A 27,488-nucleotide genomic window follows, 5' to 3' on the forward strand; every position below is an offset into this window, starting at 1 on the left:
ACGGATACACGTGTATTGACCCAGCCCTTTATAGCAAATGTATAGTCAGGAGTCTCGTCAGGAAATGAGTGTGTGGCTTGTGAATGCTTTTATTTTTAGCAAATCGTTGTGTACTATCCACACAAGCATTCACCACCCTCATTTCTTCAAGATTTTTCAAATCTTCTCCGAACTCTATACCCCCAGTTGTATCGTTGTAGCTATCTAAACTTACCACCACATTTCTCATTCTTTCCACACTCTTTTATAGAGTAACGAGTCATAATACGTAAGCATTAACCAAATAATTTGGTGTATTACAATACATATATTATGAGTACGTCCTTTGTATCGTACCATAATACCTGTATTGCAATTACATATATTCATATATTTTGACTCCCGTATTACAATTACTCTTTTTAGCATTTCATTCACATTCATATTCGCATACGACACACAGTGCCTACATTCAGTCACAGCATACGACACACAGCCTATATTTATTTTCAACAACATTCAATATGTCATCTACACTCATTTCTAACCATTTGCTTTATTCAATGATCGACATGCTCACACACACTTGCATTTATGTCACCGGTTCACTCATTCGATATGTTTTAACTATTAAACAACACATATACAATAATCATGTCATTCATCATGCAAACATCATCAAACAATCTCAACATACCTCAATCATCATTAAATATTCATCCAACACAGAAATTCATCACACAAGTTCACATGTCACACAATCAATACAAGGTGCCGGAGGTCAGACACCTCCGGACTCAGCCCAGGCATACAACCCATCGCTCATACTTCTCAATAATAGCTATAGAGTCATATATCCTAAGGTTGGGCATTATTCTAACTACTTCCAAATGATGTTTTTGCATTAAAAGGGTAATATTCCTTCAATAACCGATTTATTCACAGCCTTTGTTACAAATTACATTTAGAAAGTAAACAAAATAGTTACAAATCTCTCATTTTAGCTACCTGAGAGAGGTTAGGGTTTGGGATTTACTCCCCCTTACCTTAAAATGGAGACCCACCACGAAATCAACGGTAGAATAGCTTCCCACACGGACCTTCGTCCCTAAACCATGGAAATCCCCATGAGAAACCGAGAATACAAGAAGATGGGGCAAGAAACCGAAACCCTAACTTATAAACTTACCTCTAAGTATCCCAAATTTTGATTTCAACCTTTAATCTAGCTCCTAAGCAGCTTTGGAAGCAATTTAATCGGTATGAACGAGTTGGGAGTAGAGAGAATCGAAAGGATTTCAAAGGGAGAGAGGAGAAATGGGTTTCTCGAATCCTAAATCCTTCAAATACTCCTCTGATCGCGACACGCTCACTGTAGCGACATATTCTCGCTGCAGCGAGGCGCCCCTGGTTGTTATAGCAAAAATTTCAGAGGAAACTGCACTCTAGTTTCTGTAGAATCTCGCTACAGCGAGACTACATCCAGAAATGTATCCTAAACTATCGCTTTGTCACTACAACGAGAATCTCTCGCTACAATGAGAAGGCGATGGTTTCATGCCTTCCTCCCATGGCTCCCTCGCTACAGCGAGACATCTCTCGCTGCAGCAAGAACACCCTGTACTTGACACTTAGCCAATTTCTCAATCCAATCCCAAACATATTCAAACACACTTGCACGCATCTATAATTATCTCACGTATTTACACCACCATCCAATACATATCATCATCAATAATCAATCATGCGAACACATGAAAATTTCCATATGTATACATATATAGTAATTAAAATGTTATTACAAAATTTGGGGTGTTACAACTCATGTGACACCCAAGCGCTAGGCGAGGGCGGGGAGTGATTGCCGGTGCATTATAGCATGGACAATGAGAAGCTCCTGGCAGGCTTTCGACGGTAAGGGGCACATGAATAAATCGAACTTACATTGAAATGAGAGTGGGATCGAGAGATTGTGTATACAGTTAAGGATAGCTTAAAGGAATTGATTAGGACTACCCTTACCAACAAAATGCATTTACTTTTTGGTGGCCTATCACTTAAGAACTCTAAAACTAAGCGTGCTTAACTTGGAGCAATTATGGGATGGGTGACCTTTTGGAAAGTTTCCAAAAAGTGTGCGAGTGAAGACAAAACATATTGAAAAGTATGTTGTTGGTTTGTGGGGGTAGTCAGCAATTCCGAATAAGTTACCGGGCTGTTACACAATTCAGTCCATACAAGTCCCAGAATTTAGTGAACAGTGACCTGCGAATTTGGGTTCTTAGGTTTTTAGCTCAACCACTTCTAATACTCCATTTCAAGTATGATTCTAGTATCATAGGTGTAAAACCACAACAATAAAAGCAAGATATTACCCTTCCCATTCCTATTCAAGATCATCCAAGTAAAAATAGAAAATTAAATAAGCACAAGTGTAGAGGAAGATGAGGGCAACAAATTTACCTCTTAAAACTTCTCAAGAAAATCAAAGTTTGGCCCTCAAAATCAAGCTTGAAAGTGAGAGTATTTGAGAGAAAAATAGAGAAAAGAACTTACGGGAAGCTTGTTGGAGAAGAAAAATATTTTTCATGCATCTTCTCTCTCTTAATCACTTTTAAAGTAAAAATTTAATTATTTTATAATTTTTTTTAACTTAAAAATTACACTTTTGCAAATGTAAATTTTTTTCAGTTTAATAGGTAAGGAAAATTTTAAAAACAAGGTGGTAGAATATTTAGAATAATACTGGGATAGTAACTAAAATTTTAATTCACTCAAATTGCTTTTAGATCGGTTCGTTTTTTGTCTGATAATTAGACGGCTGCAAAATAGAATTTTAAAATTTATCAAATTTCATTGTAAGAATTTACTTTTCAAGATCTTTCTAATATTATTAGGCTCTTGTAAATTTTTTAAAATTTTACGACTTTGTTTGCTATATAATCAGATTCAGTTTGAATTTTTTTTTTGCTAAGATGCCCACAAAATAGGCCAATTTTGAGTATTTTCTAAAAATTTCAGAAAATCACAAATTCTCTAATGAATATAAAACTCTAAAGTCATTTTAACTAATTTCTAATAATTTAATTTTTAAAAAATTTTGACCAAAGTTTTGTCAAAATTTAACAAATCAAAGATACTGAGAATTAGGATGTTACATGGTGAACCTCAACGCCTTTCTAGAGTGCTCTTCAAACCTTATTTGAGATGAAACATAAGGTAATTTTGATGTTATTCACACATTGGTTATGAAAACTGGTCAAGGTAAATTTTGAGCTTAAGTCAAGATAGACTTTGGCCTAAGACAAGTTGAACCTAAAGCTTTTATGAGGTGTTCTTCAATCCTTGGTTGGAATGAAAATTTGTCGAGGTGAGTCTAAAGTCTAAGTGAGCCTTAAACAAGGTGAACCTTGATCCTTGGTTGAGATGGACTTTGACCTAAGTTGAAGTAAACATCAAAGTCTTTTTAGTCAAATGAACTCTGACATAGCCTAAGATAAACTTCAAAGTTTTATCTAGATACTTTTTCATATTTAGGCTAAGAAAACTCTTAGTTGTCTTGTAATATTTTTGATTAATAAGAAATATTTTATGTAATAATTCTAAAAATAGTTTTACTAATTTTTATAGATCGTACCAATATTTTGTATAAAAACTCGAGTTAAGTAGTACTTTCAAAGCCCTAAGATTACATATTTAATCCAAAAAAATTTACTCTCTTTATAAGCGGTATTATTTACTAAATACACTTGATACTATAATTGTCTGTGTAAAAAAATATATCTCATGTATGTAATATATGCATGATAATTTATAACATATTTGACAATTATTCTCAAAAAGTGTCTAAATATAAATAAATATTTAAAATTCTCTCCTTAATATATATACAGACGGATAAAATGATGCTTATTTGTTTACACTTGAAATTAGACTACAGTGTTACTTAGACCAAAATTTTTGTTGCAACATATATTTGTCAAAGAAAAATATACACTTAGGAATGAAAAATTGTATACCTTAAATTTATCGTAAGATAAAAGAGAAAAATATTTTACCTCCAATTTATGTTTTCATAAATGCCCATTCTTTCTCTAGAGCTTTAATTTAAAGTATCCGATGCATATGATTTATTGATTTAATTGTGATTTAGTGTTTTAAAAATAAAATTGTATATTTAACTCCCATTTTCTTACTTGTTATTTTACCTACCGTCTTTTTATTTTATGAACACTTGCTGTTTCAAAATAAAATTTCTCATGAAAACCTTGGTTTAAAATTAATTTCAATTTTTTTTTGTAGAAATTTTATGTTTTTTTCCTCATCTATACACTGTTGTTTTCATTCTTTTTCAATATTATTTTTCAGAATCATCGAGAGAACATACCTGACCGCTTGGCGCTTGCGTAAGAATCTGGCTAAAAGGCTTATGCTAAAAAATGCATTGCTCGAATTGGAGACAATAATTTTAGATCATAAATAGAATAGTGAAATAGTGTTTATGTACATAACTCGAGTGGATACAGTATTCTAATGTATTAAATTGATTGTACTTATAATTATACATTAATCAAATAGTGTATCAGTCCAATTTTTTTATATTATGGTTTAACAATTCAAGTCTTATTGTATAAAAAAAAAAAAAACTAATTATTGAGTACCGTGAAATTAAGTAGAGATGACAATGGATAAAGTATTCGATGTATACTCGCAAAGTTTACTCGAGTATTTACTTGCTATATGAGTACGGATACTGGTGTGGATAAAAAATCGCAAATTTTAATAGAGATGGGTGCGAGTATGGGTATCTAAGTATCCACCCCGCCCCATGCTCACATATATATATGCTTGAACTTTATTTTACAATTATGCATTAAATTTTGTATTATTATATTACTTATGTAAAGTTATATAAGATTAATATAAAAATATATTTAATAATAAAGTAAATCAAAAATTTTATTTTGGTTTATATTTTTAATAAAAAATTTATTTACTTCTTTCATATCATTTAATTAGACTAATACAATTTAATTATTATATAGTTAATATGAGATTAAATTTTTTTAAAATATTATTTATATATGACACATAAAATATTTTTCACACAAATATTTTTGTTAATAAAATTATATTAACGTTTAAATTATAAAGTGAATGATAAATAATAAATATATTATAAATATTTTATAAATTTTACAATCACCTACTATTACTGTAAATTTATTATTTATTTAATAATATTTAAATTTTATTTTTTATATTTGAATTTAAAATAATATTTTTTTATGCAACATATGTATTACAAGTACAACTATAATTTATTAAATCTAAATAATATTATTATTACTATTTATTCACGTTCAAAGAAGTTTTTGAAAAGATATAAATATAAAAAATTATTGTTAATTTTTATTTATTAATTGTTTTAATATACACATATATTTTTTATTATAAAATTTTATTGTGACTATTTATCTTTTATTCAAATTTTTTTAAATTTATATACATTATAAATATTTAATTCATTAAAATAATTTTTTAAAAATTTATATTTTTGATAAAATACTTTCGTATAATATATGAGTTAAAAAATACTAGTATTAATATATATATATATATATATATATATTATATTAGTTTAATTAAATCTATTATTTTTCTTACAATTTCAAATTTAAAAGTTAAAAAAAATATTTTATGTATCCACTTTCTGTTGTTAGTATTAAATTTCTCTACTCTAACTCTATTCTTATTCTCAATGTCTATCTCATTAAAATCTAACAACTATGAAATGTTATTTATTAGAGTTAGTTGTCAATGCCGTCACAAGAGGTCACCAAATGATCCCACAGAAAGGGACAATCATTGTGCAAATATATTTTGTTGTTGTTTTGACATTGTCAATTGATCAAATCTCACACAAGATAAGATTATCATTGACAAATAACTTGTGTGTTCAGTTTCGCTTATTGTTTCTAAGAATTTTATTTTAGAAAATTATTATATTAAGATATATACATTTAGCATTTATGATCTTTGAATATTTATTTTTTATCTATGTTTGTATCTTATTTGGCAACTACATATTGAATTTTTGTATTATTATGCTATTTATGTGAAGTTATATAAACATATTTTTCTTTATAAATATTTTTTTCCTCAAACAAGCGCGGATAATAGGTATAAGATGGGTATACAGGTATCCAGAGAGTACGAGTATAGAGATTAATGTTCATACCCACACAGATATAAGGTCGGGTACGAGTATACCCACGTAGATATAAGGTCGGGTACGAGTATTTTTTTAAAACGCAGGTATAGGAATGTGTACTATAGTACTCTATCCATTGTCATCCATAAAATTAAGGATGTTTAAAAAAGATTAACGTTTTTGCACAAGTAAAATTTGAGTAAGACGTTACATAATTTGAGTAGGAAGATTAAGGATGTTTATTATTAACGTTTTTCATATATATATATTTTTTGTACAATTATTATTTTATTTTAAATATTTATTTATTTATTTATGAGTGATTATTATATGCTTGATTGTGAGCACAAAATAAACATGCTCTTCGCACCTCAAACATTTAATAGATTCATTTAAGCCACATTGAAATCGAAAGCCCAGCACAACCAATACGATAAATCGTAACAAACAATTCAAAGTTATTTTGTAGATATCGTGATAAATAATAATAATAATAATAATAATAATAATAATAATAATAAATGACAGAAAGAGAGGGATAAAAAAAATTGAAGGGTGTCCAATGGGTGTAGAAATTGTTGGAATGTTTATAAACTGAAGTCATTAACAAAATTTAATTGATAAAAAATAATAATAACCGGTATATATAATTTAGTGTTTCTGTTATATTATTTGTTATGCTTTTTTAATTATTTGTTCATTTATATCAAACCTCAAAATGAGATGTAAAAAGATTTATATTTTTAAAATAGAATACTTTAAATATTTTTAATTAAAAATTCACTTTAATAATTTATATGACAGTATTTAATTTTAATATATTATTAATATTAAAAAATTACGTCATCAACTAATTAAAATAGATACTAAATATAAAATTAATCGTTATAAAAGTTAATATTTTTTACTGATTAAAAAATTTATTATTAAATGAAAATATAAAAAAACTTATTTTAATTAATTTTAAGAAAATAATAAAAGGTTGGTTTACACATTAATATAAATTATTGAGATAAAATTTTAATTTTAATTTTAAAAGATAAAGATGCCCACAAAGTTTTATATTAAAAGAAAAAAAATATCTGAATATAGATCTCCAATATGTTAGCTACGAGCTCTGTAATATTTTCTTATAATATTTTTAATCTTTTTTATTATCTTAAAAACATAATAATATTTTAAAATATTTTTTATTTAAACAAAAAAAAAAAGATTTAAAATTACTCTTTGATTGCATGCGCGTGGCACCAAAACCCTTTCCTTGTTTGAGTTCAATTCTACCCCTTATCTTCAACTCAACTCCAACCATTGTGTTGTGATGTCCTAAACCCTCCACTTCCTCTGCCTCTAATGTCTCTCATCCCAACCATGGCTGCGTTCAAATCCCTCACAGTTGCAGAATCATGCCTTCTTTCTCTACCTTCACTCTTTCACACCAAAACCAAATACCCTTTTTTCTCAATTCCTTCTAAGCCCCTCAAACTCCAACTTTCACGCTCTCACTCCTCACTCTTTTCCCTCACTACCACCCCAACCCGCCATTCCTCTCCCCTTACATTCGTGGCCCAGACATCAGATTGGGCCCAACAAGAAGAAGAAGAAGACGGTGAAGGAAGCGCGTGGGAGAATCAAGGTGACCCCACGTGGGGAACTGAAGATGTTGATGAAATTGAAGGTAGTGAAGGGGAAGTAGAGGGTAGTGAAGATGGGGCTTTTGGGGAAGAGAGTTTTGCTCAACCATCTGATGAAGTCAAAATATTTGTTGGAAACTTGCCTTTTGATGTTGACAGTGAGAAATTGGCATCGCTCTTTGAGCAGGCTGGCACCGTCGAGGTTGCTGAGGTGAGTTCTTGTTATGTCATGCTGTTTTTTTTGAGGTTTGGATTTTTCAATGTTTGAGTGTGTTTCCATTCCCATGTGTGTCTGATTTCAGGTCATTTATAGTAGGGTCACTGACCGAAGTCGCGGGTTTGGATTTGTTACCATGAGTACCATGGAAGAGGTTGAGAAGGCTGTGGATATGTTCAGTGGCTATGTAAGTTCTTAGCTTTTATTTTGTATTTTTGTGACTTAAGTGAGAAGGGATTGTAATTATGATCAAATGTGGTGAGTTATTAGAGTGGAACAAAGAATGGTTCCATCTCATATGCTCCAAATTGAAGGGGTAGAAAATGAGGGGTAATGGAAAGAATGGGATGGAATGCACGCCAATATGTTCTACCCTATTCCATCTTATCTTAAACTATCCGAACAATGGAACCTAAGATCATTCCATTCCATTCCGCTCCAATGTGACCTGTTGATGTTGCTAATTGTCAATGTTAAAATTCTAATGTAAAAGTGTGAACAAATGTGTACAGGGTTGTTATGTTATTGATCCCAAATTGCAAGCTAGTTGTACATTACTAGCAATCACCTGCTCTCCCCAACTAGTAGAAAACTTGGGGACAAACTATGAAGAGGAAGATGAGCATATCGATCAAATAGTTTGATATTTTCTTTCATGTAGACTGCCAAACTTTTTAAGTAGCATCTCTTCAGTTCCTTTGAACCTGCAACACTTATTTTTTCAGCATCTCCATTTATTTCTTTAAGAAGAATAGATGTCATATCTGTTAATATCAAAGCGTTACTCAACTTATAACTGTTCCCACCATGAAATCGTCTTTGGAATATTATACTTTTATTTTCACAGAACGGCATAAAACTGAATCTTATGAATTTTGCTCTTATCAGACTTTGTATGAATATGGAAACTTTTCCGCATGTATAAAGATGTTCTGTCTTTTTTCTTTTTCCCAGTTGTAATGTTTCTTGCATGTGACATGTCCTTTATTGGAAAAAGTCATGTGTATTAATTTTCTTCTTCAATTGCTTTTATTGGGGTTTCTTGAGTTGTTTTGGATCTTATCTATCTTTTATGTGACAGGAGCTAGATGGAAGATTGTTGACTGTTAATAAGGCAGCTCCAAGAGGAGCGCAGCCTGAACGCTCTTCACGGGCCTTTGGTTCTGCTTTAAGAGTCTACGTTGGCAACTTGCCGTGGGATGTTGACAATGCTCGCCTGGAGCAAATTTTCAGTGAACATGGTAAGGTTGAGAATGCTCGGGTAGTCTATGACAGAGAGACTGGTCGATCACGTGGTTTTGGCTTTGTCACAATGTCCAGTGAGGCTGATATGAATGATGCCATTGCTGCTCTTGATGGTCAGGTAACACAGAAGTACCTCATTACTTGATCATTGGTAAACATTAACATGCCTTGGTAATTAAATGTGCTGAAAGGTGAAGGCAACAAGATTGCCATAGGCTAGTGTTACAATGTTTTAAACGGCCAACTTATGACATTGCGGATCCGGATCCTCTGCAGTTTTGGAGAAAACTGCAGCCTGTAGTTTACATTTGCTTAAGTGAAACAAAATTTGCTTAATTTTGGCTTAAGTCAAAAAAACTCATTTAAACTAAATTTGACAAAAAGTGATTTTTGCTTAAGTAAAAAAAATCTGCTTAAATTAATTTCGCTTAAGTAAGAAAAATTCACTTAAGCGAATTTAGCTTAAGTCAGAAAGAGTGAAAAAAAAACCAGGAGAAGAAAAGAGAAAGAGAGGCTGAAAAAGAGATGAGAGCGAGAGCACAAGGGAGAGGGAGAACAGGAGAAGGCTAATAGGGAGAAGAAAAAAAGGCTGGATGAGAAGATAAGGAGAGGAGGATGAGTGGGGGTGAAAGGGAAGGGAGGGGAGGAGAGCTAGATGAAAAGAGAGGAAAAAAGAGACTGAATAGGGCTGAAGGAAAAAGAGATGGGGAAGGGGAGGGAGGTTAGGAGGGGTAAACTGGAGAAGATGGGAAAAAGGTGGAGAAGAAGGAGATCAACGGCTGGGACGAAGAGTGAAGACAGAGAAGAAAGGAGAACTGCGGTCTGCGGTTCCCATGAAAACTGCATGGGATCCATTTACTGAAATTGCCTCTTATTCTGTATTAAAGTTTGCATCATTACAAGGACTACTTGTGTGGTTAATTGTTTGGTTCTGATATTGCAGAACTTGGACGGCAGGGCAATAAGAGTTAATGTTGCAGAGGACAGGTCCAGACGTAGCTCCTTTTGAGTGGTAATTCAAGTAATCTTCCATGTCTGCTGATTGAGTTCCTTTTGAATGGCTGAGTAAATAGTGTCAAATTTTTTTACCTTCTTTGGCAGCTGGTTTCGGATTAGATTTGGCTATTTTAAGGTTATTTGATGTCCAGATGAAAATGATTAAGTTACAATTACAACTCTAGCGATTTTGAGAAATCCTTTTGATTTTTATTTAACCATTTTGTTTGCTATGGATGAACAAAATTATTGAAATGGTCTCTTAGCGCTTTTCTCCCCACAAATTATCTGGCTACTTATACGGCACTAAAACATAAAGCTATGATTCTGAACATCACCTAGTACAGGAGTAATGGAGTCGGCAAAGAATTGTTTTTAGGGTCGTCTTGGAAGAGCTTAAGAACAGTTTGTTTATTCTAATAATATGTTTTTCAGCTTATTATAATAAGTTTTATTATTAAATTTATGACGTAAAGAATAAGTCATTATTTAGAAATATATATATTAAATAAGCAGTGTATCCAAACGTACTTTTAATGGTTCACCCACTTGTTCAAGTGGTTTTCAACCTGCAAATGACAAGTGTAGTTTAAAACTACACCTGGTGCCAAAATTTCAAGTCCGCCTAGGAACTTTTATATGACAATTTCATATTCTGATCTCCTTCAATTAAAGACACGATCTATTTTTAAGTTGTCCATATAATTTTAAAATTTAGTTCTTCTACTGTAATAATGAATTTTTTCATTGGATTTCATACGTATTATTTTAAATTCCCTATTTTTTTCGCTTTTATATATTTATTTTTTTGAATGTGAAAGCGTGTTTCACAGATTAGGTCCTCACAGAAAAGATCTCAAGAAGACAGAAATGAAATTTACTGAACTTAGAATTGACTGAATATTTTTTAAGACTCGATACGATGATGATTTCAAGATCTGATCTCATGTTACAAGCGCAGAAAAATCTGCCAGTTATCTCCCTTTGTTATCGAATTCTTGCATTTGACATGGAAACTCTCCCTACTAGAATTAGAAATTGTGTGCATAGTTGATAGTTGACCTAAACAATGTTATTATCTAAATGTGTTTTTCATAATAATAATCCCAACAAGGAACTAAATATGTTACTAAGTGCATGTTTAGATGCACCTTAAATCTTTATAAAACTATGTTTTTTTATTATAATATATATATATATATATATATATATATATATATATATATATAAATATTCAGTTGTTCTCGATTAAAATTAGTTTTACTTTCAAATTCACGTTTAAACTAACGTGATATTTGAAAAAAAATAAAATTAGTTGAATTAAAAAATTCTTTTAAAATTACTACGAATATACTTTTAAAAAATCGCAATATAAATCACATTAAATTCACTTTTAAATAAAATCAATCACATAATCAAGTTCATTTAAGCTCAACTTTATAAATACTCACCTAAACATGCATTAAATCAGTCTAATAGTAATTATTCTCACTTGTGTAAGGCACGCAAGGATAATTTAACGTGCTGGTACATTTCTCTAAAACAGATTAAAACTTATAACGTGAAATACAGAGGACCGTACAGCTTGACTGTTAGGTTTCATGAAAGAGGATTATTACAAATTTGAGAAAACCAATGCCGAACAGGCAAACACACATGCATGACTCTTCACAGAAGCGCGTAACGAAAGTCTAGATTAAGCTGCACAGACAAGTATGTATCAGATTTAGTAATACATGCTTTATTCTCCCACCTAAACATTATCAATTATCATTAATGCCATATTTGATTAGGTGAATAATGGATATAATGCGATGTGATATGACAATTTTTTTTGAAAATTAAGATATCAACCAGTAAGTAGTGCGTAAAATATAATTATATTGATATATGTAATATTAATCAAATAGCAATTTCTTAAAAATAAAAGCTCTAAAAGTAATGAAACACTAATAACTAGATAACACAACTATCCAAAATAATCATCCTTAAGTCGAAGTTGTCCATTTTTTTAATTTCTTTTCTTTTATCATAAAGAAATTCCACTAAAAATTTCTTATTTCACGAAATTATTTTTACCAATTACCAGCTTTTTAAATAATATATTTAATTTAATTATTTCATGCCATTATTTTAAATAATCACAAACCAACCTTGCCTACATAAAAATATCAAAATATTCATCAACATAAAAAGTGTTATAGATAAACCGAAAAAATAGATTCATATTTCAGACAACCGACGCGAATATTTATGGTATAATTATTACTAATACTCCGCATGATCAACATTAATATTTTTGTTTTTTAGTAAGAAAAGAATGCCAACTTTAACTATACAAATTCTTACAGCACGTGGTACAGAAACGCAGCAATTGAGACTTGCAGTTCCCTAATCTCGCAGTTGAGCTTCTCTGCTAGTGAGAGGAACATAGCGAACAGAAGTCTCAGTCCTGATACTGATAGAACCATCAGAGTTCTTATCCACCACCTTTAAATCTTGAAATAGGTTTCCAACAGGAATAACCATTCTACCACCCGCCTTCAACTGCTCAATAAGTGGTTGGGGAATTTCTGATGCCGCTGCTCCAACGTGAATGGCATCATAAGCAGCAAACTCAGGCCAACCTTGCCTTCCATCTGTTAACACAACAGTTACTCAAACATTTGAAATTATTGACCCACCAGCATTATTTAACTGCTCAAGAAATACTAATAAAACTGGGCAGTTATCACTATAGACCAGAGTTTTAGTTGTGCAATTACATCACACAGAATTATATTTTTGTTTCGCAAAAATTAAAAGATTTCAATGTTTTAATTTCACAGAAATCATAGAAACCATACCACCAACATGCACAGAAAGGGAACCGTCTTTCAAAGGTTGAGCTGCAGCACTTTTTTTAATATTCTCAATTGAAAAAGAAACCAATTCAGGAATATGTTCCACACCAATAGCATGGCCTTGGGGTCCAACCATCAAGGCAAAGCATGCAGTCAGGTACCCTGTTCCTGCAAAGAGGCCCATAGTAAGGGAATTGTGAGCATCAAATGCAAATAATACGGAGTACAAATGCAGTGAATTCCTGTTAAATAGAAGTGTAAAACATCATTTAGTTCTATATAGCGCATCCTGGAATGTACAAAATTTCCACATCGAAACAGTCAAAGTTTTATATTATAAGATTAAAACAAGGTTTTATATTATAAGATTTTCATGCCATCCTTCTATAACACCATCAAAGAAGTATATCAACAATCCAATATATTCTGCACTCCCTTATTATCGTACCTTTTATCAACAAGTGTAAACACTAACATCAATATTAGCAATCAATTTCTTCAAGCATGGCATAGTATCTTCAACATTTTGTCTTCACCAAATCAAACACACGCAATAGTGGAATAAATTTGTTACCTAATCAATAAGCTTTTCCCATTTCACTTACACCAGAATAAATTAGCAGAAAACAATCATAAATAGTTCATTTCATGGACTATACCAGAGCCAACATCCAGAGCACGCATCCCTGGTTGCAATTTATCCTCCAGCAACTGAAGGCAGGTAGCATGCATATGCGGTGCAGATATAGTGGCATTGTAGCCTATCGGCATGGGACTGTCAACATAAGGTTGGGCTCCATTGGGTACAAACAAAGCTCTATCAATGGTTTCCATTACTTCACCAACCTTTCTAGAGGAGATTATTCCATAACGCTGCAAATTATCTACCATCCCTTTGTTTTCATTGATGGCACTCCCAGACCAGAATTGCTGCATTTTTTGGAAAACTATATTCAGTTTGGTTTTAAATATTAGAAAAAATAGGAGGACGTGATAAGAAAACATGAACAAGTTAGTTCCATTATTCCTTTTATCCTCTTAACCCAATCAAAGTCTAAATTTATGGTCAGAAAAGTGAAAACAAGCACAAAACAATTAAGTATTGATATCCAAGTTATATGGATCGACAACGATCACTCTAGATATGGCTGGTTGAGAGATTAGCCCTTCAACTGTAAGAAAAACGGTCCAGTTTGTTCAGCCAATGTTGACCAAATAGAACCAGGTTACATACCACCCAAAGGACCCTTTACAAATACATATTCGAAAACAAATTGATGATATAATGAGGATGAATGATGAAAACAAATTCATAATTTCTATATTTAGTTGCTAAGGTAAAAGATCAGCGTTCAGAACAATATAAACGAGAGAGAGAGATAGGCGTTTCTGTGAACCAATAAAGGGAAAGAGGGTTACCTCCATCCTCGAGTAGATAGCGTTTCCCGTGATGAAATTAGGGTTTAGAACGGTGATGATGGACCAACTGGGTTTGGAGTCAGACTTAGAATGATGCTGTAAATGGAACAGCTACATATATTCCATGTTGGTGTTGCAGTTCCGTTGTGGCATCTTTCTCGTATTTTCCTTCTCACGCTCACTCCATTCCAATTGAGTTGGGTCTTATGGGCTTATATTTGGACTTCAAAGATCGAATGGGCTTGCCGTGATTTTATTTGGGCTTTTTCACATAGCCTTTCTCTTGTTTGAGGATCAACTATTTGATATAAAATAATGAATTTTGTTAAACTTAATTCTTGAGAACGAGGATAAACAATTAATAATAATAAAATTTTATTAAAAAAATATTTATTATATTTTTATAACTTAAATACAATAACTGTGTATTTTTTTATTAAAAAAATTTATTTATAAATTTTTAAACTTAATTTTAAAGGCTGAAGTTAATAAAACTTTAAAATAAAAATAAAAAGAGAATCAACTATGTTTGGATAATTGTTTTTTGCATTTTTTCACTAATCACACCACACATTTTCGGACATAAAATTTCAGTATTTCGGAAGTCACTTACAAAAAATGATAAACTAGAGAGAGGCTTAAAGTGTTATATCGAAGAGTAGTCTCAGTGGATAGAACCATCGTAGTTCTCATCTTCACATTCACAACCTTTAAATCTTGAGATGAATTAGCAATAGGAATAATCAATCTACCACCTGGCATTAGTTAATAGTTATAATAAAAGAACAATGCTTATTATGGATCAACTCTACCTTTAGCTTTAGTTGACTCAATCACTTCAAACAAATCCCAAATCAGGTTGTGTTTCTATGTGTTTATCTCACTGATTCATTGGTCAATTAGATCAAATGGAACTGTACTTTGGATTGGGTTGAGCAAAGATTCAAAGAATTTCAATCTTTCACATACTTGGAAATTATAGGAACCATACCACCAACATACACAGAAAGGAAAGCGTATGTTAATTGGTTCATATTTTCATTGCAGCGGAATTGGCTGAAGAAGCCAATAAACTTCCTCGTTTGTCCAAGTCCGATTCCGACTACCTTGTCTATGAATATATAAAGAATGAAAGTCAGCAAAATGTGCTGAATCAAGGTCATCAAAAGAGTAACGTAGAATTAGATATTGGCTGCCATTGGAACAAAATTGCCGTGAATCGTGATTATTCTGAGAATCCTAAGCAAGCAATTGATACAAAGCTTATAGTCAATGGGATACGTCATACGAGGAACTATAATATTTGAATATTATTGTTCCTATGCATATGCGAATATAGAACTGCTAGCTTGCACTTAGTATTGGTCCTGAAAATTAATATTTTTAGCATTTGCAGTTATTGAACAAGTGGAATTAGCTAGGCATAATGTTCTAATCAGAAACAGCAACTGAAGCTCCAAATAAGGGCAAAAGGTGCTATGACAAAACTTCTCTCATGCAATTGATGCTGTAACAGAAAGGCGATGTAGGTCGTTTCGGACAAGAGTTATTCTATATTAGCTCAGTTTTTCCTTAACTATGCTATTATAGATGGTTTAGAAGCAACGGTTTTAGAACCTGTATTGCTGCACATTTGTCGTGATCGAGTACGATGTAACTCAAAACAAATTCACCGATGAATTATTGACACTATTGAACTAGCATGTTCCGCTAGATTAGATCCTATCTGCAGCCAACAAAAGCTGTACCTAAGCATTTTAAGCCTTGAAACAGAATATTCCACTAAAACATTTTCTGGGTAAGTCTGTCGTTCTTGAAAATAAAAAGGGAAAGTTAAGTGTCAGTCCCTTCTATTTACTGACGCACGTTTATACCAAAAATATTCTTGATATTTTGACTGATTTAATTTATGTTGAATATAAAAAGTGCACTATAATATAATCTACGTCTAGTTGAATATAGAAGTTAGAACCGCTAGCTTGGACTGCGATTAGGTATTTGATCCTAAAACTCATTTGAGTATCATCATTGTCTTGTATAACCACATGAAAATCTTACTTGCTGTCGCTTAGGTATTTGATCCTAAAAATCATTCGATTATTATCATTGTCTTATATGAGCACAAGAAAATCTTATTTGCTTTCGCTTAATTAATCAGCAATACAAGTTAGAAAGCACTTAAGCAATAGAAAGAAATGAGTGAAGGTACACCACAGTTCTCACCCCAGCCCTTTTCTCTTTCTATGTTCCTGGACAAATTAGTTGTATTTGATATAGCTTCTCACCAACAAACCTTAATGAGCTTTCTACTTCATTGATGACAGGGAGAAGTAGAAGTTACATTTAAGTAGTTCAAATGCTTTAGAAATCTAAAAGTAACTGAGGAAGAATAATCTCCAAATGACTAGCTTCTATTTGATTAGCACCCTCTGCTTCTGCAATAGCAGCAGCCCGTTGAACAGCCTCTGCACAAACAGAAAGGTTTTTGTCAAGATGATAAAGAATGTGTTGTAACCATGACCAAGCACAAACTGTTTCTCTTTTAGGATAGATGAACCTGTGATAAAAACCCGGAGAAGTTCACTGGTAAGCCTCACAGCATTGGCATTAGCTGGAACATAAAAAAAGGAGAAATGAGTAACTTGCAAGTGTTCAATTTGCAATACCACACAACTATAGTGTGAGTTAGTCACAGAACCTCCACCAAATAAGTAATCTATCAACAGAACGATATAATAATGGATACATGGCATAAGTACCAGAAGTTGGCCGATTCTTCCTGGATGTTCCAATTCCGGCCTGTAGCAGCAAAACCCATTGCAGATTATTGGCATGCAATTCGACAGTTAAGAGAAATATGTAGTTTGAAGTAGAGCTAAAATATTAGAGGATGTAGGTCCTAGAGAGGATGTCATTGCTGTTGATGTCACCAAGTCAGTTAATGATTACAATATTTACTTTGAAAATCATATTATTTGCTAGAAATAGTTCGAAAACCATCTTAACATGGAAATAGATGTAGCAAAACCAAAATAGTAACGAAAAGAAATTGAAAGGGAAAGAGTCAGAACCATTTCCATTACCAAACATTTTGAGAAGGAAGCACAACATTCGAATGTGACATATTGTAAATAATTATGCACTCTCTTGTATTTCATGTTTGCTACACAGATCTCTCATCTATTACAAAAATCAACACAAAGCTCCCTTGCATTTATAAAAATGCACAACAATTAACACTGAATGTTTAGAGGCCACGCAAATTTCTTAACCTGTTAGCACATGCCCTACTCTGAATTTTTTAGGCCATTCAGATGTATATGTTCAGCGTTTCAAGTTGAAGGTTCTTCAAGGATGTGATCAAGAGTAACCAATTTAATAGAATTTTGCGAACTACATACTATTATGCAGCAAATCTACAAGGACTGAAAGATGATATGTGGGGATCTTGTAGGCCATAAAGTGGTTGAAATTGAAAAACCTCGCAAGCAAGACTTAGCCAATGGTTCTTAATGTGCAAAACAACAATAGAACAATATCAACACAGCATATAATAAGATGGAAGCGAACCATAGGTAAGCTTGCACTGCTAATAAGTGGATCGTGGCCAAAGAAAAAACAAATTGGGATTTAAATGCATGCAAGAAGCAATTTTCTGTTAGACTAGGCATGTACTTTATGTTAATAAGGGCAATAATAGGCCATGGATATGCATAACCTAACTATACACTGATCCTTATGCCACTTCACTTGTCCCAACAAGAACATGGACAGTAAACGGACAGAAATGTACCTCGTGATTGGCAAGGTTTCTAAATAGCTCTAGAAATACGGTATAATATTTAAATCCAGTGAAGTAATTGTAGGAAATAACAGCGCAAAAACAAACAATTGAATTGTTCTAAACTTGCACAATTTAACAAAAGGGGAATTCATAAATTAATATTATTGTCAAGAAACAAACACAAACAAAAGACCAACCAGCTCAACCAACGACATATCGCAAAGGTTAGAAACGAAACGAGAGAAATTTTCGAAGAACCTCGGAGTCGGGATTATCGTTAGCTTCAACATTTTCACGCTCTGTAAATGTAAACAACAATAGAAAAAAGTTAGCGACTTCCATAAAATGGGAGCGAAAGGAGAAGGAGGAAGAGTTAGGAGAGAGTAAGAGAGTGGAACCAAGTGCTCGCAATGTCCAAACGCGCTTCAAAATGGAATGAATCATATCCTGTGTACTCAATTTGAACGAAGAAAAAAGGTATTTAGGAAAATAAAAATAATGGTAGAAAAGAGGAGGGAGGAAAGGGTTCTAGAGTCGTACGCAGTCAAAGGTGCCTTCCTCCATTATTACAGATTACAGCAATACGTTGCGGCCTTCACCGCCACAACCTTGACTTCGCGGGTTCGCACCACACTCACACTCGCTTGGAGGGAAATAAATAGATAAAGCTACCAACAAACCATTTTTAAAAAAATTATATAATATTGTATAAAAATTATATAAATCTAAAACTATAAAAATGTTAAACTCGATTTTCAATATTATTTTTAATAATATTTTTTACTTAAAATTATATAATATTATTGTATTAGAAATATAATAAATAATATTTTTTATTATTTAAAATCAATTTTTAAAACTAAGGTTAGAAAACTTTATATAAAAACAAAGTGAAAAATTAATACCCCTTGTAAGTATAAAATTGAATCTGCAAAGTTGTATGTTTTGAGATCCAAATTTGAATCATTATAAGCTATATTTCTGCAGGAGGAGCTGGGAGAGCAGCGGAGGATCGAAATACCACCTTTGTTGTAATGAATAGACAAGTGCACCGAGATAAACGCAACATTTTCTTTTAACTACAAGAAAATACAAACTTTTTAATTAATTTTAAACATCTGTTGAATAATACACAATGACAAATATAAATAATAAAATTTTATTAAAAATTATAAAATATCATAAAAATTAATATTTAATATATTAATAATGTTAAATTTTAAAATAAAAAATTATTAATTATTAATCTTTTATTATGTATTTTCAAATATTATTACTATACGAGACACGTGAATTAATTACTCAGATTGTTTTAACTTAATTTATAATATCGAGCTTGAGTTTAATTTTTGTCGTTCACAATAATTGTATCAAGCTCAAATATAATTGTTTACGTTTTATGATACTTGTAATCTAAAATAAATAAATAAATACCACTCATATAAAAAAAAGTCCAACCCAAAATACTAATATATTAAAAAAATCTATTAATTTTAAAACCATTTTGAACTTTTTATGTTATTCCATGTAAAACTTAATATTACTAATTTTTTAAGAGTCAACTTTTATTACAACGTTCATCTTATCAATATTGAGTTTCTAGGAATATTATAGGCCTTTTTATAACTCAACTCTCGATAAAATTACTATTATATTTTAAATGTATAATTTTTTTACTAAAATAAATAATTTATTAAATGGGTGTTCCATAGCATAAACATCTTATCCTTATTCCACTTACACAAGACTTCTTTAAGAAACAAGTAGGCTGCACGACTGCACTTGCATTTTCTACGATAAAAAAATAATAATATATTTTAGAAAAGAACGTCCATAAAAATATTATATAGAAGTTATTAGACATGAAATTTATTTATTTTGGCGCCATTTTTTTAATTAAATTAAGTTTATTAATTTAAGTTTTATAGTGAGAATTTTTTTAAATAAATAATTATTATAAATATTAAAATGCATTATAATTTTTATCACCATAATATGTAATTCTTTAAATGTAAGTGAAAATCAAGATAATTCTTTGGAATTTTACTTTAAGTTTAGACTTCTATCTTATGTCTTATTTTTCTTTTTCTTTTTAATTGTATGTACTTGTACTTCTTTTTTATTAGATTTTTTCAATGTCACGAGTTTATTTTATTTTTGCCTGATTCCTTTTCGTTTTTTGAATCTAGGATTTAGAATAATTAGTTCAATCTAAGAGAAAGAGAGAACAATGAACAATAAACTTGAATAGTATATATATTTATGGAAAATACTTTAAGTAATTTAGAATAATAACCTTTTGCTTATTTATCTTAACAATATGTCAATAGGAAATTTGCAATCTAATTGCTTGTGTAAAAATTGTATATGAGATGGTTTACAATTTTATATAAAAATTATAAATAATTAAATATGTTAAAAGCATGTTACCATAATAAGAAGTGTTGAATAATAAACTATGCTTGATGTACTTTTTAAAAAAAGTTTTTAATTTTTAAAAATAATATGTAGTACAAATTTGTTTTTTCTTTTCTTTTCCTTACCTCCATCAACAGATAGTACAATTTTAATTTTTTTTATAAATTTAGTAAAAGTTGCATTGATTGATGAATTCTCCAGCAACAAACTAAATCAAGAAGACTAAAGTGAACTTTGAAAGAATAAAGGATATATTATATGAAACTAGGCTTATTCATTAAAATCTCGCAATAAAAACCTTAAAAATTAGATAAAAATATATTATAAACATAAAAAAATATTATAATTTTCACCATAATAATATATAATTTTTTGAGTATATTAAAAGTTTGAATAATTATTGTGTGTTCAAAAAATTATCTTATCAAAATTTGTAAAATAATAAAATTATATTAGAATTATTTAAATATAAACAATAGGTTTCGAGTTTATATATATATATATATACATTCTTTTGTACATTAGTGCTAAAAAAATGGAATGAAAATGATTCCCCTCTTCTCCTCCACCCCACCCCAACAACTTTCTTAAATTAGTCTCTTAAAAATATAATAAAAACACTTGAAATTTTTATTTAATGAAGGAGTTAAGCACATTTTAGTATGGAGTTAATAAAGTATTTCACATGGAATCTGGTTTGAAGATTGGTTTTATATATGGTGTTGTGTAAACTACCGATGGCAGCATATTTAATTTGTGGCCTGCACTTGACTAAGTATTGATATAGCAAACTCACACCACGTTAGTGTAAGAAATACAACCTAGCCAGCTTACTATCGTGTTTTAAATTTTGAAAAGGTGGAATTGGTATGCACTGTGCAGATTAATTCAAACAAAACCAAACACCTCCCACACCTTAATATTCCCATCAAGGCTTCCACTGAAGACCGTAACGACACCGTTTGAGTTACCTTCACCACCCGAAAATGCCACCAACGATTTAACCGGTTTCTCGTGCCCTTCCAACACCACCCTACAACAATACCCACTACTTCCTCCTCCTCTTTCCCGTTGCCATATCCTAACCGTCAAATCTGCTGACCCACTCACCAACAAACCTGCCACGTGGATCAGACACAGTATGGCCCCACTATGACCCCTTAACTTTTCCACCTTCACGACGTCGTTTTCCTCACACTTACTCTCCCACCGGCAGATCGTCCCGTCACAACCACCAGAAAACAACGCCGTGCCGTCGCCATCCAATGCAAGCGCATTCACCGTTGACTTCTGCTTCCCCACGGTGCTCACCAACGCGTGCCGTTTCACCTCATCATCCCTCTTCCAAACCTTGATGCACCCATCCGCGGACGCCGTGTAAACGATGCCGTCGTCATTAACAGCAACGGCGTTGATGGCGTCTTCGTGCGCCTTAACGGACTCCAAACACTGGTAACGTGACAAGTCCCATATCTTAAAGCTTTTGTCCCACGAAACCGAGTACATAAGCTTCTGGTTCACCGCTAAACCCGAAACGGTGTCGCAATGCTGGATCCAGAGCCTGGTCTTGTGGCGTCGAACGCTGACGTAGTTTTTGGGTATGATACCGCGGCGCAAACGGTCGGTTACGGTGGGGAGGGAGGTAAGGAGACGGTGTCGTTTTGAGGGAGTGATGAGCCACACGCGGATTTTGCAGTCTTGATGAGCGGTGAAGACCCTTGAACCGCTGAACGCGATGGACTTGACGAACCCTGACGCGGGGCTATCGTTGAATGCGTCGATGTAAGTGTAATGGGAGAGGTCAAAGACGTTGATTAGGTTGATGGATGCGGCGTAGAGAAGGTTTCGGTGGACCGCGAGGCAGGTGATATGGGGTGTTAGGGTTTTGAGGGAAGTGACACAGTGGTGTTTGAGGGTGGTGGAACCGTTCATTGTGGAGGTGAAAGACTGAAAGTTGAGAGAGTATATGCAACGAAGATGATTGTCGTGGGTTTGAGTGTTACCATTGGAGTGTGGCGAAAGGAAGTTGCTGGAGCGGGAACATAAGTAGTGGTTGGGATTTGTTGATGGAGGGGCACGTGGCGAATACAGAAGGCTTCGAGGAGTAGGATGGTGGGGCAATAAAAGAAGTGGCGGGGTCCACCTAAGATTTGTTGGACCCAAGGAATCTGATTGGTCAGCGTCCTCCTTATGCTTCTAATATTCATTCACAAACTATATTGCATAAACTATTATCAATCTATTTCGTATACAAAATTGGACGTTAAATTGGACCTTGAAATTTTAACTAGGATGGTACAAACATTTTTCGGAATACGAATTATAATTTCAATCTCTAAATTTATAATATTCAAAACTAAATTTTTAATCATATATATAAATTATAATCCTTAATCTTATCTCACCTTTATTGTTGTAATCTCTTCTATTATCTCTATAAAACAGTATAATAAATTAAATCTAATATTATTAGGTTAAATTATTAATACATTTATATTACACTATCTTATGTTTTCTAGTATTACGTTACTGATTTTACTTTTTTTTAATTTCAATGTAATTTATAATTAATATCTAATAATAAAAAATATTATACTTAATTATGTTAGTAATTTTATTTTTTTAATTAATATATAATTTAATTTGTATGTAAATAAAAAATATTTTTAATATTATATTAGTAGTTTAACTTTTATTTTAAATGTGGTCATGTTATGTATATAAATTTAAATTAAATTTTGTTTAATTATATTATTAAAATTAATAAAAATAAATTATGTATTATAATCACATTAATAATTTTTATGTAAATATAAAAAATATTTTCTGATATTATGTTAATAATTTATTTTTTAATTTTAATATAATTATAATTAGTATCTAATGATAAAAAATATTATACTTATTTATGTTAATAATTTTATTTTTTTTAATTAAGATGTAATTTAAATTAATATGTAAATAAAAAAATTATTTTTAGGTATAATTTTAATTTATTTTATTTTATTATGACGTGGTTATAATTTTATAATAAATTAAAAAAATTTATATTTAATTCGTGTAATGAATAAAAATCATGACATATGTAATTTTTATTGTGAAACTTACTACAATCGTAACAAATGTTACAATTTACGAGTTTTTTTATTTTTTATGACATTTAATTTTGTCATAAATATTATAAAATTATCTAAATGTTAATATGTACTACGATTTGATTATTTTGTACTTCTGATAATAAAATTTATAATTTTTTAAAAAATTATTATTTTCATCAACTATTTTAGTAAAATATTATGTCACGTCAACTAACTTCAAAAAATAGTATTAAAAAAATCAATAATTTAAGAATTTATTTTTAAATTTGTAATATTTAAATAAAAAAGCCAAAAATCTAAATCCTATAAAATGTATCTTATTAAATTTTTTTATTTGATTAATTGTTAGTTTTTTCAATTTGATTTAACTTTTCGAAAATAGTTTGGTTTGATTTTCAACATCTTGTATGTATATAAAAATTTTCTCAAGTAAAACTATTTTATTATTGTAAAAAATAAATAAATACTGTTAAATTTTTAATTTTTAAAAATATATGCAAAAATTGCATAATTATATAGTCACTAATTAATTTTTAATATCAATTATTTATATTTAATTCTATGGTTTAAATTTATAATTTTTACATTTTATAATATTTTCATAATAAATGTGTTATATTAAGACATCTTAATAATTATATATATATATATTAACACTTAGCATTTATTTATATTTTTAAAAGAGTACTATTTATAGAATGAAAACTTAATCAAATGATAATTATTTTTAATCTACTCATTAAATTGATAAAATTTAAAGTTTTTAAAAATTATAAAATAAATTAAATTTAATAAAAACTTACTTAAATTTCTTTAAGTGAATGTTTTGTGACTGGAATTAATATTAAATAAGTGATTGATTGTTGAATAGTTTAATTGCAAAAGTGATGCTTTTTTTTTTCTATACTACGTTATTAATTTAATTTGCATTATTATTTTATAAATTAATGAATAATTTTATAATAATTTGATTCTTAATAATTAATGTGTATTTGACATAGGATAATAAATAAGTGAGGTATCAATTTATATAATACGATAAGGATTTTAATAATAATTTGTATAAAATTTAAAATATTAAATATTTTCTTAATTCATGTACAAAATTTCATTTTTTACAATAAATGTAAAAAATGAAAATATTATATTTTTATATGTATTTTTTAATATTTAAATTTTACTAATTTTTTATTTTTATTTTTATTATATTCTTTTTACTTAATCTCTCTCTCTCTCTCTTTTATTTTTTTCCCAATGCCCATTACTCCCAACGACTGTGTAAAATGATCATTTCCACGAAACGTTAGGTTACCTCTTTTGGTGTAGCTAGACCGTCAATTATTATTTCAAACAGTGGAAACACACACACATGATAGTGAGCTAAATTTATTCTTTTTTAAAAGTGTCATGATTTGTTCTCTTTTTATTTTATTTTACGTTAAAATTTTCGATGCTTCCTGACTTTATTATTATTCATCATCCGCTTTAATTTAACCTTTTCCATTATTTATTATTTCACATTCTTTCTCTTTGTCACATATACTATTGCTGATCATTTCCCCCACCCTACCGATGAAACCTTATATATATGTATATTGTGATGCCTCTTCTATCAATATTCATTTTATTGAAATCGCATTATATGTTGAAGTGTCTCGAGTCATTTTCATTAGACCAATACAAGATAGTTAAAAGCTTCGCAATTTCTTCTGTTTATAATTTTACTTTAAGGAAATCCCCAAGGCGAGATCGTTACTTTATTTTCCATTGATTCACTTTACTTGTACTCTTTATCGTTTTTCACTATGAACATCTTTTTCATTTTTTGCTGGGCTTTTTCCTTTAATATCGGGATGTTTTTAAGGGAGGTCTAAACTTGAGAGGGAGAATAATTAAGTCAAAGAGAATATAAAATTTGCAGCAAAGAACTTAAGATAACTAATATTTATGAGTTTTTGTTTCCACCTAAGATATCTTTGTATTCTTTAAATGTGATCAGACTAGCTTGCCATATAGAAACCCTTTCTCTCCGCAAGTACTTTCATTGGTGAAATAATATCAAAAGCCCCTCAAGTAATTCATCAATTTAGTTACTACTTGAATGTATACACTTATGTGTTTATTAGATTCAATTTAATATACTAATTATGTTTTTAAAAATCGCTTTAGTTAACTCATGATGATTTTTTTAAAACTTCAACATTAAAAAACGATATACTGTCACTTTATTATTCATCCACTCTGATTTAACTTTTTATTGTTTATTGTTTCATAATCTTCGTTTCTCTTTCTGAGGAATACCATTGCTTATTTTAAGCTTTCCTCGGAATCCTCTTTTATTGCATTTTTGTGCTGCTACTACCAGCAAAGTTCGTTTTCAATTAATTAAAGTAGAGTTATTTATGTTTATCACCTAATGATATCAATAATTTTCTTTTGTTGGGAGACATTATTATTAGGATACCTATGCAAGAAACGTGAGTTTGATCGATGCAATATATAGTAGAATCCAACCAAAGGGGATAAAATATGTTATGTGGCCCTCGAATATAGCATTAATACCATGTAAATGGCAATTTGAAAAGCATTAAACAACAATGATGAATGCATAGGGCTCCAATTTAAACCTATTTGTGCTTACGTGCCAGCATGGTATCGGATCACTGCCAAAAGGTCCGGGCTAGCTATGAAAACGTGTCATTCTATGTCGCGTTACTCTTTTTCTTGTACAAAACCTCACTCAAATTAATGGAGTTGCACTGAAAAGTATATTCTTTTGGGTGTTCATAGAATGTAGAACATGCTTATGCATATTTTATTACGGCATCAAACTAATGCTTTTTAAATTAATGATTATGTGCACATGTAATGAACCACTTAGGTTGATTTTAATATAATTAGCGGTAGAGCAAAACGCATGTACCTTTGATTCGAATGGAGGGACAGTAGGGTGTTGCGATCCTTTGATGTCTTTTTCTGAGTGAACAAAAAGGGCATTGAGATAAACTAGTGCGCTGACTACATCTATAAGGACGGTGTGGTATGAAAACACAAAGGCATGGTTCATAGGGAAAGCTAGCCACGCCAAAGACATTTTCTCATACGTGTGTTTGTGAGTTTTGGAAGTATATTGGAACCTTCTTTTCGTTTTATGGTTGAGAGAGAACAACTGTCAATATTTTCTTTTCGTCGAAGGTTGTGACTTAGTGTAATTGATGTTTTATATATGTATATTATTATTTTTAGTAGGCAAATTAAAGCTTGACTAAAGCAAAATTTGAGTGCATGGTTTTATGTGTGTCTCCATTGTCAGGTTACTCGATCAATTGGAAATTGACAAATATACAATTTGCTGTTCCTTCTTATACACATGTCCATTACATAAAAAGGAATGCTAAGAAGAAAATATTTTTTAACATTATTTTATTATATTTTCTATTTTTTTCTTCTAATCTTTTATTAGATATATACATCTAATTAGTATATAATTATAAACATCATTTTTCTTTACAAAATGCATGCTAGTCTAGCCAAGGCAAAATTTTCACTATGGATTAAGTGTGAAATTTTACAGTTCCTCACCCACAAAATGTAGGAGAGGTGCAAGACTTGTATGCTTACGTGTAATTACGGTGCTGCATTGT

At 30.8% G+C, this 27,488-nt stretch overlaps 4 protein-coding genes across 6 annotated transcripts; 1 reads left to right on the plus strand and 3 right to left on the minus strand.

The window, feature by feature from the left end:
* The first annotated feature begins 7,491 nt into the window (after window positions 1-7,491).
* On the plus strand, window positions 7,492-11,441 carry LOC113846177 (28 kDa ribonucleoprotein, chloroplastic). Its single transcript, XM_027474158.1, has 5 exons — window positions 7,492-8,035; window positions 8,127-8,228; window positions 9,123-9,404; window positions 10,230-10,298; window positions 11,116-11,441. The coding sequence occupies exons 1-4, from the start codon at window positions 7,544-7,546 to the stop codon at window positions 10,293-10,295; spliced, it is 942 nt and encodes a 313-aa protein (XP_027329959.1). The 5' UTR covers window positions 7,492-7,543; the 3' UTR covers window positions 10,296-10,298; window positions 11,116-11,441.
* Window positions 11,442-11,709: 268 nt separating this feature from the next.
* Window positions 11,710-14,728, minus strand: LOC113847507 (protein-L-isoaspartate O-methyltransferase 1-like). 2 transcript variants are annotated; one of them, XM_027476662.1, is made up of 5 exons: window positions 14,545-14,706; window positions 13,785-14,055; window positions 13,129-13,293; window positions 12,632-12,921; window positions 11,710-11,983 (listed from the first exon to the last, which is right to left on the minus strand). In XM_027476662.1, the coding sequence occupies exons 1-4, from the start codon at window positions 14,548-14,550 to the stop codon at window positions 12,674-12,676; spliced, it is 690 nt and encodes a 229-aa protein (XP_027332463.1). In that variant the 5' UTR covers window positions 14,551-14,706; the 3' UTR covers window positions 11,710-11,983; window positions 12,632-12,673. The 2 variants fall into 2 exon arrangements, with proteins under 2 accessions (XP_027332463.1, XP_027332462.1); XM_027476661.1 differs by lacking the exon at window positions 11,710-11,983 and having other exon boundaries at window positions 12,469-12,921; window positions 14,545-14,728.
* A 1,933-nt stretch (window positions 14,729-16,661) lies between these two features.
* Window positions 16,662-18,958, minus strand: LOC113848271 (protein MHF2 homolog). 2 transcript variants are annotated; one of them, XM_027477723.1, is made up of 6 exons: window positions 18,869-18,958; window positions 18,727-18,775; window positions 18,526-18,627; window positions 17,304-17,343; window positions 17,102-17,155; window positions 16,662-17,009 (listed from the first exon to the last, which is right to left on the minus strand). In XM_027477723.1, the coding sequence occupies exons 3-6, from the start codon at window positions 18,616-18,618 to the stop codon at window positions 16,906-16,908; spliced, it is 291 nt and encodes a 96-aa protein (XP_027333524.1). In that variant the 5' UTR covers window positions 18,619-18,627; window positions 18,727-18,775; window positions 18,869-18,958; the 3' UTR covers window positions 16,662-16,905. The 2 variants fall into 2 exon arrangements, with proteins under 2 accessions (XP_027333524.1, XP_027333523.1); XM_027477722.1 differs by having other exon boundaries at window positions 16,778-17,009; window positions 18,587-18,627; window positions 18,869-18,894.
* A 2,676-nt stretch (window positions 18,959-21,634) lies between these two features.
* LOC113874855 (protein JINGUBANG-like) lies at window positions 21,635-26,938 on the minus strand. The gene is made up of 2 exons (XM_027513068.1): window positions 26,768-26,938; window positions 21,635-22,942 (listed from the first exon to the last, which is right to left on the minus strand). Exons 1-2 carry the CDS (start codon window positions 26,936-26,938, stop codon window positions 21,635-21,637), a joined length of 1,479 nt encoding a protein of 492 aa, XP_027368869.1.
* Window positions 26,939-27,488: the final 550 nt, after the last annotated feature.

This window comes from Abrus precatorius, unplaced genomic scaffold (genome assembly GCF_003935025.1).
Source record: "Abrus precatorius isolate BTA unplaced genomic scaffold, Abrus_2018 Scaffold8, whole genome shotgun sequence".
Taxonomy (NCBI): Eukaryota; Viridiplantae; Streptophyta; class Magnoliopsida; order Fabales; family Fabaceae; genus Abrus; species Abrus precatorius.

Excerpts from the sequence above, each read along its gene's own strand:
- LOC113846177 (XM_027474158.1), top strand. The coding sequence starts at position 7,544 with ATGTCTCTCATCCCAACCATGGCTGCGTTCAAATCCCTCACAGTTGCA. Across the intron at positions 8,036-8,126 it reads GCACCGTCGAGGTTGCTGAG|GTCATTTATAGTAGGGTCAC; the intron begins GTGAGTTCTTGT and ends GTCTGATTTCAG. Across the intron at positions 9,405-10,229 it reads TTGCTGCTCTTGATGGTCAG|AACTTGGACGGCAGGGCAAT; the intron begins GTAACACAGAAG and ends CTGATATTGCAG.
- LOC113847507 (XM_027476662.1), bottom strand. Across the intron at positions 13,294-13,784 it reads TGCTCTGGATGTTGGCTCTG|GAACAGGGTACCTGACTGCA; the intron begins GTATAGTCCATG and ends GCCTCTTTGCAG. Across the intron at positions 12,922-13,128 it reads CCTTTCTGTGCATGTTGGTG|ATGGAAGGCAAGGTTGGCCT; the intron begins GTATGGTTTCTA and ends TTGTGTTAACAG.
- LOC113848271 (XM_027477722.1), bottom strand. The coding sequence starts at position 18,892 with ATGGAGGAAGGCACCTTTGACTGC. Across the intron at positions 17,156-17,303 it reads GAAGAATCGGCCAACTTCTG|CTAATGCCAATGCTGTGAGG; the intron begins GTACTTATGCCA and ends TTTATGTTCCAG. Across the intron at positions 17,010-17,101 it reads TCTCCGGGTTTTTATCACAG|AGGCTGTTCAACGGGCTGCT; the intron begins GTTCATCTATCC and ends CTGTTTGTGCAG.
- LOC113874855 (XM_027513068.1), bottom strand. The coding sequence starts at position 26,938 with ATGTCTTTGGCGTGGCTAGCTTTCCCTATGAACCATGCCTTTGTGTTT. Across the intron at positions 22,943-26,767 it reads TCCCTCCATTCGAATCAAAG|AAGCATAAGGAGGACGCTGA; the intron begins GTACATGCGTTT and ends AATGAATATTAG.